This window comes from Centruroides sculpturatus, unplaced genomic scaffold, assembly GCF_000671375.1.
Source record: "Centruroides sculpturatus isolate CEXI.00-Female unplaced genomic scaffold, Cexi_2.0 scaffold159, whole genome shotgun sequence".
Classification (NCBI taxonomy): domain Eukaryota; kingdom Metazoa; phylum Arthropoda; class Arachnida; order Scorpiones; family Buthidae; genus Centruroides; species Centruroides sculpturatus.
In genome coordinates, this window is record NW_019384659.1 from 923,979 (window position 1) to 942,985 (window position 19,007).

Genomic DNA, 19,007 nt, shown 5'->3' on the forward strand with positions numbered 1-19,007 from the left:
TATTATGATAACATAATCTAATGATCAGGAAATTGCAAAAAAGAATACTTTAACCAACCTTTGCATCCAAACATCTTTTCAGTTCTAGCATATATGTATATTGCTCAGGATAAATATAATCATAAGGAAAGTAGACAAGCAATCCATCAATGTTAATCCTACAAAAAATGTTGTATTTTATCATTTTGCAATTAAACAAAAAAATTTACTAATAATCTTAATTTACTAGAACATGTATAAACAAGCATTAGCTAGTGCTCTTAGAATATGAGATACACTTTCTGGTAACAGTACATCTACATCAGGATATTACAAAGTCCAACACTGTTGCATGTAGCAGAGTAAAATAACAATCAATATACGAAATAATATGTTCTGATCTATATTGCCCACAAATAAAAGAGAAAAATACTACTAGTTATCTTATGAATTAAAAAATTTTTTTTTAAATAATTGTTTTAAAATTGTCAAAGACAACTGTGTAATGATAACTAATCTGATTTAGTAATCACTTGCAATTATTGAAAAATTTAATTAAAAAACAGTTAATTACAGTTTAAGTAACAGATAGTTACCTACAGTATAACTAGTTTAGGCTCTATTTCTAGATTAAAAATTTAATTTTGTATCAATTAACATTAATAAAGAAATATGGAGAAGGAAATTAATTGCCAAAGATATTCATTTTAGAATTTTATTTTATCACTATCTTTAAAGATAAGTAAAAGTGAAATACAGTATATATGAAGTACAACTGAAGTAAAACAATATGACAGACAATGCAAGAATTGGCACTGATGATCTAGAACAGAGTTAGTCAACTAGGATTTCCATGTTTTTCAGATAAAATAAAAAAGAAGATTTTCCATGTCAAATCAAATATTTTATTACATTTTATAGAACATCATTTACATTAACAAACATGCTATTTACTTTGTCTGACATTTCTCTCATGATTTAGCTACTCATAACAATTTTTCATCCTGTTTTGCAAATTGATAAAATTGCTTACAAGTGAAAGGAAAATTGTGTACAATTTGTAGTTCAATTTTGATCAGCTCTGGATGGCTCCTGTTTCTAATATCGGTTCATTTATTCTTCATGACTGAAAAACCCTTTCTACAAACGTATAAAATTGGAATGTTTGGAACACTTTTCTGAGAAAATAAGCACCACACATAAAACCAATATCCAGCAAGAAACTACAAAAGCAAACATTTTCACCCATGTTGAATAGTAATTATCAGGCTAAAAGACCTTTGAAATTCAAATGCAGCTGTTAAAATAAACAGTTTGAACAGAAGTACAGTAGAGCATCGATTATCCGAGACTCAATTGGGGACTCAGGTTGGTCGGATAACTGAAAAATCGGATAACCGAAAATAATGAAAAAAATACATTATTAGTATAGTACAGGGGTGGCCAACCTTTTCAGAAGGTGGGCCAAATTTCAGAAATAACATTTCCTGCCAGGCCATGCACCTAATTTTTTTTTTTTTTTTCAATTAAAGTAAACAAGCAAGTGTGCTACAGCTTCAACCACATCGTTGGTTCCCAGTAGGTGAGATCGTGGTCAAACATTTGCCTGGTTTAATGTAAAAAAACACAAAAAATAGGTATATTTATTTTTTTGAAGAAAATAAAACATAACCAAGAATCAAACATATTTATTAGACAATTTAAAAATATTTATAAGTGAGACATCTGACTTTGTTTTACAGAACTAAGTGCATCAAAATTGATCTCCACTGATGTCACTATACACAAACAGTTTTCCAAATGAACATCAGTAATTCGATCTCACTTGTGATTTGATGTACTGTACTTCATGCGACTAAAAAGCTGTTCACATGCATAAGTGTTTCCAAATAGCGAAACCATCGACAGAACATGTTTGTAAAACACAGGATATTTATCCTTGTCCAAATACGTTTCATAGAACTCTTCCAAATCAACTTGATGGAATTTCTCCAATGTTTCAGGGTTTACTTACTTATAGAATCGATATAGTAGACAGGCTACTTGGTTGAAGTAGTTTGAACTGTAATTATAAATATGTTAAATATGTATTTTAACGTCAATTGCAAAATCTCTCCAGATGCATTGGTAAAACGAAACCACAGAATAACACGGAACTTTGTGAAGCTGGACTGAAAGTAGTTATGGGTATGAGCCCGACAGCATTGCGAGCTTCCCGAAAACACCGAAGACCACAGAACATATATAGCTGAAGTCTCATATTAAATTTTATCATCACTTAGCGTCGGACAAAAAACTAAGTAACTTTGAGTGTCAAATAGCAGGATATTTGAAATAGCTAAAAATCTATGAATTTTTCCAAAAATGAGAGATATTTCAAATTTCTCTTAGCTATAATTTAAAAATACATGATTCGAATAACTCATGAGGTAATGTTCTTTTGGTGATATGTACAATAAAGTTAACATTTACGTTCATTTGACCTAGCTCTGCGGGCCGCAACATGACTCTCAGTGGGCCGCATGCAGCCCGCAGGCCTCGTGTTGGCCACCCCTGGTATAGTATATTAGTATATCCCATGTAATTAGTATATTAGTATATCGCTATAAACCAACTTTGCGTTGAATTTTCATTGATGTTAAGCCTAACAAATTCTTTAAAAAAATAATAATCATTGCTATTGTATCGTTAAAAATTAAACAAAAAACAACGTACCAGGAACCTGTTGCCAGTGTGCTTCTCAGTAAAAACAAAGCATTACAAACGTTTTTGAACTTATAAGTTCTTCTTCAGGTAACAGACATCTAAGCGAATGAATTCAAATTCAATTCAAATAAGAACACCATTAAGAATTCTATCGCACGTATCGAGGCGTCATTGACGCATGCGCCCTTTTGCTGGTTGTAAATTATCGTAAGTTCTTGTCTACGAGCACCTGCCATGCAGTTGGCAGGGTGATTTCGTCTTTGTTGTTAATACAATTGTCATCTTTTAGTGTAGCCATACATATGTACAGGGCCTCTAGCCATCTAAGGTGGTTTGTGTATGTTGTGTCACCCTGTCAACTGAATGGCAGGTGCTCGTAGACAACAACTTACGATAATTTACGACCAGCAAAGGGGCGCATGCGTCAATGATGCCATCGATACGTGCGATAGAATTCTTAATGGTGTTCTTATTTGAATTGAATTTGAATGGCATTCGCTTAGACGTCTGTTACCTGAAGAAGAACTTATAAGTTCAAAAACGTTTGTAACGCTTTGTTTTTACTGAGAAGCACACCAGCAACAGGTTCCTGGTACGTTGTTTTTTGTTTACTTTAACCCGGTGTAGTATATTGACAATCATTAAAAATTACTTTAAAATTATTTTATTGCTCACAAAACAACCACTCATAATTAGAAAATTAAGTCTCGTTTAAATACTGGCCTCCCTTCAATGTTCAAGCCAGTATTGCCAGCTAAAACACGCAAAAACTTAACAAAAATAATATTAAAGTAGCCAAGACATAGCCAAATATTGTAGTGCCACATCACTAGTGGACATTTGAAATTTGCCGACTAGAACGGTCGGTTAACCGATGTGACGGTTAATCGGGGATCGGATAATCAATGCTCTACTGTATTACTCAGGATAGATGATTACCATCCACATGTTAAAAGAAGGGTGATATGACAGGAAGAGAGAGTGTTGTAAGACTAAACATGGTAGAACAACTTTCATGAGGGAGAAGTAGTCTACTTTTCTAAGTCGATAACCACATTTTTTTTCTCACAGCTTTGTAAATTTCTAACTTCTAAATATTTCAGCTGTTCTTTGTGGGAATATATTAAATATTTAGAACAGTTAGAAATTTACAAAGCCATGAAAAAAAATATGGCTATCAACTTTAGAGAAGTAGACTCCCTGTGTGGAAGTCACTTTATGATGTTTAGTCTTACAATCCTCTAGCCCTAAATTTCCCATTATACATATCTAGTATACAGTGGAATTTAATTCATGATGCACTCATGAACATTAAAATCAATAGCCGACTTATAGAACTAATTAAACTCTCTCGTGACCATAATTATTTTGAAATAGCAAGAAAAGTTTTTACATGATTGGAAGGTATAAGTATGGGATCTAAAATAGGACCTAAATTAGTTGAATTGGTTATAATTAAATTTGACAAAATACTAAATAAAACTCCAGGTACAGTGTTATGTTAAGATATGTAGATGATTATTTAATAATTTATAACTCTCACGAAATCAATAGTAGCACAATTCTGAAAGCAGCAGATAATATAGATAAAAATACCAAGTTTGAGTTTGATATCGAATAAGATAGTGGGAATAAATTAAATTTCTTGGATATCACAATCCTAAATGAACCAACCAGATTCACAAACACCACTTTTGAAAAAACTTGTAATATTAAAAAAAAACAACAAATTTTCACTCAAACTGTCCAATGAAAACTGAAAAGAATGCATACATTATAGATTTAAAGAAAAATTTTAATAGAACTACATATGAACAAAATATAATACAAGGAGTAATAAAAGTTAGCCAAATATATTTATTAAATAATTACCCAAGTTTAACATTGAAAAAATGGTACAATCACTTCCTCTTTAATAGATACAATATGAAAAATATTAAACAAGAAGCAGTCTACATAAAATTACTTTATATGAAAAATATTTTAGAAAATATTCTGTTAAATACACATGAAGGAACACAAATCACCAAGAGGTAGTATGACAACAACTCTCGATGTGAGTAGGTCAGGGAATAGTAAATCTGTTGGCCACAAAGTGGTTTTTTTTAACACAGTGATTTTCAACTGGTATGCCACAAAAATTTTTAAGGTTATTAAATAAATTACTTTCAAAAGCATCCCAAAGAACTATAAGTGTACATGTCAAAATTAAAATCTCTTTAATTATATGAGTTTTCCATTGTTAAAATAAACATATACATAATGTAGTAAAATTATGTATTCATAAACAAAGTTATTCTTCTATAACACCAAATTATTTCATTTAAAATGAAATTTTCTTTAAATCAAAAATGTATGTATAATTGTCTATATTTTAATTATTTTAACTTAGAAATAGCAAGACATTGGGCAGGTTTCTAAAGACAATTATCATGACACTTTTAAATGCAAATTAATGTTAACTGCTTTTCTTATGTAAATGAAAATTATTAATTTAAATAACTATTGTTGTAACTTGCTGTTATTTTAAGGAATACTATTTTATTTAATTCATAAAAAGATATAAACAAAAAAAATTAGGTTAAGTGGCAAGTAATTTGGTGATAGGATGTTTATAAACACAACTTTAGATCATGTGATTTTTTCTGTATAATATGCTGCGAGATAAAAAAGTTGAAAAACACAACATGAAGTTCACTTTTAAAGACTAACAACCTATTACAATAGAATAAAACAACTATAATCTAGGCTAGGTATAAGTACCAATACATTAAGCAAACAATAGGGACTATTTTTTGCTTAATGTATTGGTGTGTAATATGTTCCATATCATGTTCGTGTACTTTTGTATTTAAGGAGATGATTGATTCAATACAATGCAAGATATTACTATTATGTTGTTTTATTATTATTTTTATGTTTAATTAATTCTGTACTTATACCCTAGCTCTTAATAATTTTAGTTACTGATGAGTGACCATAATATATAAGTCTGCCCAAAATGCATCTAGTTATGTATGTAATCAACCAAAATAAACAAAATTAAACTGCACGTTTTGGATCATTGAATTACTGTTAGTGTTCCTATACACCTGCAGATGCAGGATTACGGAATTCGGTTAATCTTTACCTACGTGGACTGTCATGGCCACACAATGGGGACCCACCTAACAAATTACCAATAATTTGGTAATTTATTAGAATAGGTTAGGTTAGAACGTTGGTCCCATTGCGCGGCCATGACAGTCCACGTAGGTAAAGATTATCCCAGAATTCTGAAGAATTTAACCTCTAATTAGTATTAACATGTACCTTAACATGTAATTTTAGTTTAAATTTTTGTAACATACTTTATATTGTTCTTAACTATGTATTTTGTTTTGAAAACAATTACTTTTTACTAACTATTTTTCACTATTTTTTCAAAAATACAGTGTGTGCCATTACTTTTGTCCATCACTGTATAACTTGAGTAAAAATTTATAATGGATATACAAATACTTTAAAGTATCATATTTAGTTTGATCAATTACGAATACCAAAACTTAATATTTGCTTATCATAGGAAGAAATAATAATAATTATTATTATTAAATTAATCTTACTTCATTTTAACTTTTCAAATCTGACAATCTCCTAAACATCTACACGTGCTTTCTTACGCCACCTGTTATCAGAAAAGCATATATTAAAATAAAAAATAAAAAAAAATTCTAACTGAATTTTTTTTATTTTTTATTTTAATTGTTCAAGAATATTTAAATGTAATCTAATATCATTACATAAACATATTGTTTAATAATATATACAATTTATTAATATTTAATAAGAATTTATGTTATTGAAATTATTTTTTAAATTAAGACTATTATTACTGGATAACAAAATTGATATCATTGTATTCTTTATTGATTGATGGATTAAATATACTCGTCATAGAATCACATTCGATTAGTATAATGAGAAAATTTAATTTAATTTCGTTTGATGATATAACAGTTTCAACAAAATGTTTGAACAGAAAATAATCAAATTCAAGAAAATAAAGATATCGAAAAGAATATATCTGAAAAGAATACATTTGAAATGCATATTGCTGGATCTGACTATGCAACAAGTTCGGGAAAATCTGACCCCATCTGTGACGGACAACAATTAAAATTCAAAGATAAAGACAAGAGCGCAGGAAATTTAACAGACATTAACAGGAAGACGTCATGCTTTGGAAGAATTCCATTAGGAAACGAACTTAGAATACTCAGTCTTATAAACGAGGATTCTGAAAAATTTTCTCCAGAAAAATTTATTGAAACAACTAGCATAGGTCTGTCGATTTCAAATATTGAAAATTTTCCTAATATTAATAAAACAATAGCTATATCTATTGATAAAAATCTGACTTTAAATAAATCCACGTCCAATTGTCAAGATGAAATTAATATTTCTGTCAATGAAAACAATTCAGAAAAACTTAAAGTTATGGATGTTTCTGCTGACAGACCTTCTGAATCAAAGTGCTCATCTCAGTCAATTCCAATTTGTTGTCGAAATCTCGCTAATGTTGATTTTGTTGATGTGATTCAATCTGATATGAAATTAAGAAAATTTAAATTGCCGTTTGAAACATTTCCTGGAGAAATATTAATACAAGATTCAAAATTAAAAGAACTAATAAAAGAAGAAACTAAAACAACAATGAAAGATCTTTTCACAGATTTTCACGATGAAAAAAAGATGATTGCGCTTTATCGTCCGCCTTCGTTGTGTCCATATCTGCAATTGCTGAATTTACATAAACCTAAATTATTTGAAAAAGAAAGAAATGTCTTGCAAATGCTTCACGAAAGCGTAATCAATCCAAGAGGCTGCACTAAACTCAGGGAAAATCTAAATTTCCCTTTGATATGTAAGAAGCATTTGGCTACTACAGCAATTAAAGACACTGATGAAAATAAAATTCTAGATAAAAGTTATTATAAATGCATCTGGGATTTGATTGTTGAAAACTGGAACAAGATCTGAAATTGGATTGATTGATAATTTGCAATATTTATTATTTAAAGAAGTGAAATAAATTATCAAAATTTTACTTTTGTCCATTTTATTGATGTCATTCATATTCGTTCATTTTTATCCTGCATTTCTGAGAGAAAAAACTAACATAACCATTTAATTAATATTAAAGATAAATTTATTTTATTATAATTAAAAGATTATTAGAGTTTTATAAAATACAGTATAACTGCAGGTAATTATCACAATTGATCAGTTTAAGTGTATTGCACCGGTACATACTGTATGTATACATATAAGTTACAACCTTATTGTATACAAAAATTTACAAACGCTTGGTCGTGTTTCCTAGACGTCAGTCTACTGCTCTGGGGGACCCAAAATTGAATGCAAGCGATCGAAAAACTCCCAGGAATTTCTTACAAGTTAGAGGTGGTCCGTCCCGACAGTGGTATAACTACATATGAATGACCTGTGCAACATTTCTAAAACGAACCCCCATTGGGCATTCTGTTTTTTTTTTTTTTTTTTTCGCAATACAGACTAATGTATATAAAATTATAGAGTGATAAGGGACTTTCCATAAATTACGTCCACATTTTTCTTGAAATTTTTACTCCTCCTCCTCCATTCTCCCAGTTTGTCCAAGTTTCCGTAACCCCTCTTTGGACGTCCAACAAGACTCAATGCCTCCAAAATCTTTATCACTTTATGAATAATTAAATGTATAAACTATAAAATTTAATGAAATAAAACGGACGTCCATTGAAGTTCAACCCCTCCCCACCCCTTGTCTTTGTCCAACTTGTCATAACCACCTTCCTCCCTTCCGGTATGGATGTCATTTAAGGAGAGTCCCTAATTTATTCATTTTGAAAATAGTAAAGTATATTAGTGCATTGTACGTCTATTTACTGTGCCTACTAAATTTTTTATAGACTCACGTCAGTAAGCGCAGTAAATTTATCCCCTGCCTTGGACAAATCCAGTTCTCACTTCTGAATTTTCGATGGAAAGTAATGCTAAAGCACTATGTCTTTCTTCGTCTATTGAACTCCTCAATTAGTTTTTTCTTCACAGTTTTGGCTATTATGGCTAGTGTGACAGGCCGAACTATCTCTTCTCTTCTCCCCTCCCCCTTCGAAACCTACCTCTTTCTTCTTTTCCACACTCTCTACTTCATTCCAACTGGCTAAGTCAGAAATGACAGCCAGCTCCACTTTACTCTCATGTCAGTACTATTGCACAGATTGCACAAATAGTAATTACGCCTCTGTGTCCCGAATATGTCCAACCTACAACCCAGCCGGTCTATTATGAATCTGGCCGAATCTACGAGGGACCGGAAAAAAAGGTGTTTTTAGTGTCTGTAGGGAAAGAGTTTTTAAAAATTACAAACAATAAATTTTCACAAAGTTCGGTTTATTGCAAAAACTAATAAAATTCATACCGAAATATATTTTTATGAAGGAAAATCTATCAAAATTCAAAAAAAAAAAAAAAATTCTCCATCGTATACTAAAATTAATAAAACTTAGCATCTCTACAATTTTGGTACTTTGAAACCGTGCTAGTAGTTATTAGTAGTAATTCAAACACAAATTATTATTGTATTTATTTTCAGGCACTTGGCAATTTTTATCATCAAATTTTATTTAGTTGATACGTGTTGATATTATTTACACACGTTTCGGGCATTTATTGACCCTCCTCAGCCAACTGAAAACAAAAGTTCATAAGTTACAACACTATAAAATTATAAACAACAAACATATTAGGTATTGTTTTTTAAAAACATACCTTTTTAATTTACAGGTTATCAAGATATTAAAACCACAAATTTCCATCGCCTGTTTACTTGTTGTTATGGAATTACAAAAACTTCTTGGCTCTTAACACACTTTAATCTAAGAAACATACGGTTTCGTATTATCTAAAATATTTTAAAAACTTTTTTATATGGATTTTCTCTTATACATTTACATGATAACAATACAATGAAGTACGTACCTAATTATCTGTTTTTCACTGTTATAAAATTTAAACAATCTCAAATTTTTCTTATACATTTACAATTAATTTTACAACAATACTAAAATTGACATATTTGTCTTTCATCAAAATCATGCAATTCCCTCTTTTTACAAACTCATTGGGATGACCTCTCCTCCCCCTTTTTTGCATGAATTGCATGATTTTGATGAAAGACAAATATGTCAATTTTAGTATTGTTGTAAAATTAATTGTAAATGTATAAGAAAAATTTGAGATTGTTTAAATTTTATAACAGTGAAAAACAGATAATTAGGTACGTACTTCATTGTATTGTTATCATGTAAATGTATAAGAGAAAATCCATATAAAAAAAGTTTTTAAAATATTTTAGATAATACGAAACCGTATGTTTCTTAGATTAAAGTGTCTTAAGGGCCAAGAAGTTTTTGTAATTCCATAACAACAAGTAAACATAGGCGATGGAAATTTGTGGTTTTAATAACTTGATAACCTGTAAATTAAAAAGGTATGTTTTTAAAAAACAATACCTAATATGTTTGTTGTTTATAATTTTATAGTGTTGTAACTTATGAACTTTTGTTTTTAGTTGGCTGAGGAGGGGCAATAAATGCCCGAAACGTGTGTAAATAATATCAACACGTATCAACTAAATAAAATTTGATGATAAAAATTGCCAAGTGCCTGAAAATAAATACAATAATAATTTGTGTTTGAATTACTACTATCTCTACAATTGTTATTTACATTGTAAATATTATATAAGGATTGCCCAATTGAAGAGTAGACATGTATCATATTTCATCATGCAAAGTAACGATTGGTGGCTACCTTACGGATGTGTAAGCTTAACATAGGCGAAGCGCGAGCTGCATAGATATTTGGCGGGAATTAAGGACTTTAAACTATTTTAAACTACTATAATCTGGCTATCCTTGTAGTATATAGTCCTTGGGCGGGAATAGATTTTATCTCCAGTAATTGGCAGATTAATGTTAAGTTCATTTCGATGCAAGCGTCCAGAATCGAACAACGGGTGGGAGTTTGGTTTTTAGTGGCTAAGGGGAATTTAAGTGCCGACATCTATACATACATACATACATACATACATACATACATACATACATACATACATACAAGAAAGACTTCGGCCGTACACGAGGTGTTTATCCGACGGAAAAGAGGGTAAGGGAAAGGGGAGGGAAAGGAGGAGAGAGAGGAGCAGTGGCGTACCGTGAGTGTCAGCCGCCCGGGGCGGAGGAAAATTTCGGCCCCCTTATTTAGGTATTTCAATTTAAAAGAACAAAATTCAGTTTTGTCACAGAACAAGCAATGAAAAATTCGGTGGTAGTGCAGCGACCTGTTTAAAATAGTTCTATTGGATATTAGTGGTGAATATGAACGCGAATGAATCGTACAAGCAAAAAAAAAGATCAATAGGTTTCGCAGGATTTCCTCCGATAAGAAAATTACTAGTTCACCAGGACGGCGAACCGATTCCCGGACTGTCCGGACGATAGCATAGTTTAGGATGTTTCAAATTTTTACAAGATGTTATTATTATTTATTGTGAAATTTTGCCGCCCCCTAAAAAGTGCCGCCCGGGGCGGGCCGCCCCTGCCGCCCCCACTACGGTACGCCACTGGAGAGGAGATAGATAATAGAAAAAGATAGGATCCCTCTGAACGGCGTACGTTCAGAGGGATCCTACCCCCGAAGGGTCTAAAAGAAAACCTGAGTATAGTGAACACCAATGATTGAGTGCCGCCACGAAAGCTAAGTGTAGAAGTTAGTGCCAAGTGGCTCTCAGTAGGAAGACTTATATCTACTTAATACTAATGAAACTAAACATGAAATATTCAGATGAAATAGCCGACATCTATAGTCGAATGAAGCACGTTTATGGTGAAAATTGTTTAGGATGAACAGCACATGTGGTAATTGGTACAACAGTTACAGATAAGGCTGACAGTCAATTTAGGATAAATCGAGACCAGGTCAGGCACAGACCGTAATCTTCGCTGCATCAATCGTCAATGTGGACGACATGATCAGAAGTGACACTACAACTTTCACATTTTTGGATCTCACGAAAGTGTGGTGATACACCAGTTGTTTTTTTTTATATACTTATATTTTTGTATTAAGCCTAGGATTAAGTTCTCTCGATCTTTTGTTTAACCCTTCCTCGTACTTCCTAACGGTTCTGTCCCCTGCTGGTGGTGAAACATTTCTATGAACTACACTGAAAAACAAGGGTGTGGAGGCAGGCCCCGAGGCAAGGAGAGAAAAGGGGGAGACTCTTTCGAGCTAGCGTTGGGAGAGGACGGACAGGCGAGGAGATCCTGGTGGCCGTAACGAAGGAAAAAGGAGCGATAGGGGGACAAAGAGAGGAGACATCACAGGAAGGACGGAAGATCATCAGAGTGCATTTTCATCGATGTGAGTGGACTCTAAAGAAAAAGAAGAAACCCGGGTACCCCACCAGCAAACTTTCCTTTATTTCTCTTATTCTTAATATTAATATTTTCCCTAATTCTACTGTCTCATTTAGTATATAGATTAGGTTAAGTTAGGCTAAGATAGGTTAAGCACAGATTAAAATTGTCGCGAGGTATTGTTGCACTCTCTTTCCGATATCATTATATGTTACGCGAGTTATATGCATCGGAGTTGGGACCCCTGAATTATTTGTATACTAGCACGAAGAACAATAAAACTATTGTTGTAGACGACTTTCTTTGTGTTGTCCATCCACGTGCTCTCCACAAAAGCTTTGCGAGGGAAAAGATTCATGTCGGACTTATGAGATGTAAGATATGGTCGAAGAATTTTGTTACCAGCAGCGACTAGAATTCTAAGCAAGGAGCATTGATTTGCTTATGATACGCTGGGATCTTTGCCTAAACAAACATGGAGATTTCTTTTAGATTCGCAATAAATGTTTACTAGCTCTGACATGCGTCCACTTTTTACTTGGGCAACCCTTATATATGTTTTAATTCAATGAAATTTTGTTAAATAATAATAATGTACCTCGTAAAAACACTAAAATATTCAGATGAAATTGACAAAAATGCTTCATATTAATGTTACTGTAATGTTATTACGTAAGTGAAGAAATAATTATTCTTTCATTTCATAATTAAAGAAAATAAATTTCAAACTGGTGATTTAAGGAATTTGTCGGGGAGTTGTCCGTTCCAAATATTCCAGGCCCAGGCTGGATGGCCGAGCGGTCAAGGTGGCAGCCTACCGCTCTGGGGGACCCGGGATCGAATCCGGACGGGTCAAAGAATCCCTAGGAATTTTTCGGGGGTGGTCCGTTCGGATATGTCGGGCCCCGTCCCTCACTACCCGGTCGCCCCATTGTGGGCCTGGCCGAACCCTTAATGGGCCTGCCTTAAGAGGCCCTCTTAGTGCCCACAGGGCGGAAAGAGTATATAAAAAAAAAATTATGCCAGGCCCAGTAGCGGATCCAGAAATACCCGAAAGAAAGCTAACTCAAAAATTAAAATACTAATTGGATTTTGAGAATAATTAATAAATACACGTGTATTGTATTACCAATAATCCGATAATTCAGATTTGCCATCAAAAGTGTTTTTAAGAACAAAGTTTTGAAGCTCGAACAAACAAATTTTAACTTTTTTTCTTTTGTGTGAATCAACGGGGAGGGTTTAAAGTCCTGTAGCCCGCCCCTGGGATTCGCCACTGGTCGGGTCCTTCACTACCCAATCGCCCAATTGCTCACAATGATCAACATCGTGGGTTCGGCCAGGCAATGGACGGACCCCACGATAAGCTTGATTTAAAAAAGAAAAAGTTAATAATTAAATTAATAATTTATTATTATTATTGTGAAATAATAGATTATTATTTTGTTATAAGTGTTATTTATATATTAGTATTTATTAATAATAATGATAAGGTGTCATGATAATGCTGGAGCTATTATGCTGTTATACTAATGTATAAATGAATAATTTTATTTTTAAAAAATGTTTAAATATTTATTGCAATGTACAGAGGTCGAATTTAAACATTTGTTCGAACCTATTGATCAGTAAGTTTTGCTTAGTACTGTTTTAATTTTGATGTCAAAGCTAAATTATTCTTTTTCTGCATTGCTATTTATACTTTACTTGAATTTAATTATATTTCTTGATTGTTTAGAAACTACATGGAATGGTCAATGTCATAAAGACGTGTGCACGGGCTCTAAAATGAAATCTGTGGATTTTGAAGTCTTCGGTCGAGTGCAAGGTGAATAGAANAGTTCCTCTCTTATTTCCAACTCTTAACATATCTAACCTAACTTAATCAACTAGTTCCCAAGATTTCTTTGACCTACTGTACCTCTCTTAAATGGTGCATCCAGGTTCCTGATTTTCTAGGTTCTTTTATTAACTCTTGTCAATATGACTTAATGATTTAAGATGATTTTTTTTAAGTTTATTTCTTACATCACACAGATTGTCTGCATCTTATAGGAAGATGCAAGCAGTTAATTTTTTTTTTTCTTAACATTTGGATCTTTATTCCATAACTGGGCATCATCCTAAAAAAATGTTCATTTTAATCTAATCAGAATGCTTAGCTCAAAGAAATCTGTTAATCTGTTTTTTTTCCTCATCTTACATTTATCTTATTTGTAACAAATAAATCTTACTTATTATCCACTTACAAATATGATCCAAATATTGAAACTGTTAATCTTTATATCTAGCTAATCCTGAAATCTAATCTCCATTATTTGACAACTTGCCTAAATTTCATGACCTCTGTTTTGACCCTACTAATCTTTAAATTCACATACTGTAACCTATCACTAACCTTTTCTAGTTCTTCAAATTTTCTGTATATTTATTTGAGATGGTATTATCTGCAAATAACATAAACCATGGTTCTCTACTCTCTGCAATAAATTGCTTAATATTTATGTAAAAAGGTGCAGACTTAAAGTTGATTCTTTATGAATTCTTATTCCTGCTCTACTATGTTAAGACATTGAAGGATGATATAAAAATATCATCCTTCAATGTCTTAACATCCTGTTATATATCTTCAGGTGGTGAAATTTTGGTTGTTAGAGCAAATAAAAATTTAGTGCTGGCAACTGAAAATTTACTCTTTTTATATGAGTCTATTTGGCAGCCTTTGCATTTTTTTAGAAATATTTTTATTGCAATACATGAGGCTGAGCAGAAATTCAAAGTGCATCATACTTTACTCTTCTATTGATTTTGAAATTTATCTCAAAATTTTAATGTTCAAATACTTTCGTTTATGCAATTAATCCTGAAGATTTTGTTTGTATATATGTTAGGCTCTGAGGGATAAAATTGACCACAATATGTTCTGACTTCTCAGATCCAGGAACAACACTAATTTCATGTCATGGTACTTTCAAAAATGTGCATATGTCTTATTAAAAGAATATCTGAAAAGAATACATGAATTTTGCTTTGTGGTTCTAATGAATAACCACAAACTAGTAAGACCACAAAATGAAATGTGTATAGATATTCTTTTAATAATCAACCAAAACACAATCTTTTATTTTACTTATTAAAGAAATTAAAACATTCATTAATGTCAAAGCTTAAAGAAAAGATGAAACTTAAAAAATAAGAGCAAGGTTATATTTTTATTAAAACATTAAGTAATAAGATATAACAGAAATAAACTATAAAAGAAAATCAGGAACATCTTTCTATGCCAGTACTCTTACTTTTCAAGATTAAAGAATTGTTTGAATGTAAAAATTATAACTTGAAAAATAGGTCAATCAATTTATCTGTGAAATAAGAAATTTTAACATAAATTTAAACTGTATTATAAATAATATATTATGATTTGGAGTCAGTCCATTTTTACCGGCTTCAACTCTGACTCCAGTAACTCAAGAATTATCTTTGACTTAGACTCCACAGTCCTAATCATAATTATTCAAAAAAAGATGACAACAGAGTACAGTATTTTCTTCATCAGAGGTTCATTTATTATCTCTTCTGATGTACTATTAGCCCCATTGTGGGCCTGGCCGAACCCTTAATGGGCCTGCCTTAAGAGGCCCTCTTAGTGCCCACAGGGCGGAAAGAGTATATAAAAAAAAAATTATGCCAGGCCCAGTAGCGGATCCAGAAATACCCGAAAGAAAGCTAACTCAAAAATTAAAATACTAATTGGATTTTGAGAATAATTAATAAATACACGTGTATTGTATTACCAATAATCCGATAATTCAGATTTGCCATCAAAAGTGTTTTTAAGAACAAAGTTTTGAAGCTCGAACAAACAAATTTTAACTTTTTTTCTTTTGTGTGAATCAACGGGGAGGGTTTAAAGTCCTGTAGCCCGCCCCTGGGATTCGCCACTGGTCGGGTCCTTCACTACCCAATCGCCCAATTGCTCACAATGATCAACATCGTGGGTTCGGCCAGGCAATGGACGGACCCCACGATAAGCTTGATTTAAAAAAGAAAAAGTTAATAATTAAATTAATAATTTATTATTATTATTGTGAAATAATAGATTATTATTTTGTTATAAGTGTTATTTATATATTAGTATTTATTAATAATAATGATAAGGTGTCATGATAATGCTGGAGCTATTATGCTGTTATACTAATGTATAAATGAATAATTTTATTTTTAAAAAATGTTTAAATATTTATTGCAATGTACAGAGGTCGAATTTAAACATTTGTTCGAACCTATTGATCAGTAAGTTTTGCTTAGTACTGTTTTAATTTTGATGTCAAAGCTAAATTATTCTTTTTCTGCATTGCTATTTATACTTTACTTGAATTTAATTATATTTCTTGATTGTTTAGAAACTACATGGAATGGTCAATGTCATAAAGACGTGTGCACGGGCTCTAAAATGAAATCTGTGGATTTTGAAGTCTTCGGTCGAGTGCAAGGTGAATAGAAACTACTTTTAATTTAGAAACTAACCAGTTGTTCTATATTTACCTTTTGCCTCACGTTATTTGCTTAGTTTATACTCACTAAAAGCAATACGATAAAATTTTTATATAGAGTTATATATATATTTTTGAATACAAAAAGATGTTTTGCGAATAGTCAAAAAAGTAAAATCTTAACTTTGAAAGTTTAATTTATAAATACTAATAGTTGCAGTTAGCATATTACAAATGATTCTACCGTAGACAGTACGTGTTTAGAATATGTGAATTATAGCGGAATTACAATTGTAAATATAAACGAAATTATAACTAGTCTGATCGTAATATTTACAATTTAGGGACACATTTCAGAATAAGTGGAAATGGGGTATAAAACTGATTGAACTTTGGTTATTTTTAAAAATTTAATTATTTATTGATCTATAAATTTGTATTATATTGATGTGTTAATAAAATTNAACAAAATAAATGTATTGAAAAATATAAAAACAATAAAAAATTATACTTCAGAAGTTAATTTAGTATCAAAAACGTAAAATATTTCAGTAGCCCAAGACATAGCCAAAGATTGCAGCGCCACAGCACTGGCGAAAATTTAAATTTGCCGACTGGAATTCTTTCAGATAATCGAGCTCTGCTGTACATATATACAGTCTTGCATTTTTATTAGCCATGTTTTTTTCCGTTTGTGAGAGTTAAAGAATCTGTCTAATGTCGATTCCTTTTCTCTTCATGATTTTTTAAGAGTAATTGTAGAGATCAATGAACGTATTAACCTTCAACTTGGTTTGGATGCCATTCTAAGACCGTTGTTTTGACGTCCTCCCACTTCTTCAAAAGATCTTTAATAGCAGATATCGTCATTAATCCTCTTTTTCAGAAGAAAACATATCTCGACGAGTTTCTTGGTGTTCTTCATTCAAGAGTTCTTGGCGTTCTTCTGTCATCAGATCCGTTTCAGGTTCCATTATGAGCTGTTCAATGTTCTTTATTTCTCAGATGTGATTTTTATTACCCCTTTAGCTGCTTGAGTCTTCTTAATTATACAGTATCTTTCTTAGATAAGATTGAACTGCGGCTTACTGTAGACCTGTTCAAGCCATACTACCCAGCAACATCAGACATCATCTGCTCACTCTCTAATTTTGCTATTATACTCTCACCTTTCGAAAATAAAAGCTGACGCAAAACTTAACGATTGCCCGCCCGACAACCTCGCAAATATTATAAAAAAAATTTGTTTCTGTCAGAAAAATAAAAGGCTGGAATTACAAGGGAAAGTTTCAAAAAGTTCGGAGGAATACTATCCGATTAGTATATATCAGTTTCAGCATCGATGTCGACGTCTCCCGCTCTCCGAAAAGTTTCGAATTGTAGCCCGAAGACAAGGGAAGACCAATCGTATTCATTATTTTGCGTCGCTTCTTCTTGTGTGTGTTCTGTGAGGTATTCGTTCTCCGAACATAAAAATCTTTCGCGAAAGTGTTCGTTATCCGATTTGTTCGTATTCCAAACTGTTCGTTAACCGATCACCCACTGTACTCTCTTTTGTTAGACCAACGGGCGAGAAGTAGACAAACAAAACGAAATTAAATAAACCAAAAATACAATAAGTTTATTTACTCGCCCGGTTGATGCAGGTTACAAAGGATACCAGCTTAACCATATCCACCGAATAAAACACACACTTAATAAACCACCGAATAATATAATACGCGACAGGAAAGTGCGCGTGTAGTTCCTGTCCGGCCCGATCGACTAATTCCTTAAACTACGTAAATTATGCTAGTTTCTTATTTCTAGATATTAGTACAGGTAGCCCTCGGTTTACGCCGATTCACAATAATGCCGCTGCACAATTCGCGATTTTGCTGTGTAATTCCCCGATTTTCNAAATGAGATTGAGTTATATCATTTGGGCTTTCCAATCTAATGTACTACCATCCAGTTCCTCTCTTATTTCCAACTCTTAACATATCTAACCTAACTTAATCAACTAGTTCCCAAGATTTCTTTGACCTACTGTACCTCTCTTAAATGGTGCATCCAGGTTCCTGATTTTCTAGGTTCTTTTATTAACTCTTGTCAATATGACTTAATGATTTAAGATGATTTTTTTTAAGTTTATTTCTTACATCACACAGATTGTCTGCATCTTATAGGAAGATGCAAGCAGTTAATTTTTTTTTTTCTTAACATTTGGATCTTTATTCCATAACTGGGCATCATCCTAAAAAAATGTTCATTTTAATCTAATCAGAATGCTTAGCTCAAAGAAATCTGTTAATCTGTTTTTTTTCCTCATCTTACGTTTATCTTATTTGTAACAAATAAATCTTACTTATTATCCACTTACAAA

General features: G+C 32.0%; 1 protein-coding gene across 1 annotated transcript in view; it reads right to left on the reverse strand.

The window, feature by feature from the left end:
• Positions 1-14,085, reverse strand: part of LOC111626512 (TFIIH basal transcription factor complex helicase XPD subunit-like) — a 61,688-nt gene extending 47,603 nt beyond the window's left edge. Inside the window, exons 1-3 of the mRNA XM_023369910.1 lie at positions 14,071-14,085; positions 6,291-6,352; positions 59-158 (exon numbers count right to left, since the gene is read on the reverse strand). Coding sequence (XP_023225678.1) covers positions 59-158; positions 6,291-6,295 — 105 coding nt within the window. The 5' untranslated portion in view covers positions 6,296-6,352; positions 14,071-14,085. The remainder of the gene's footprint in view (positions 1-58; positions 159-6,290; positions 6,353-14,070) is intronic.
• Between the last annotated feature and the right edge of the window lie 4,922 nt (positions 14,086-19,007).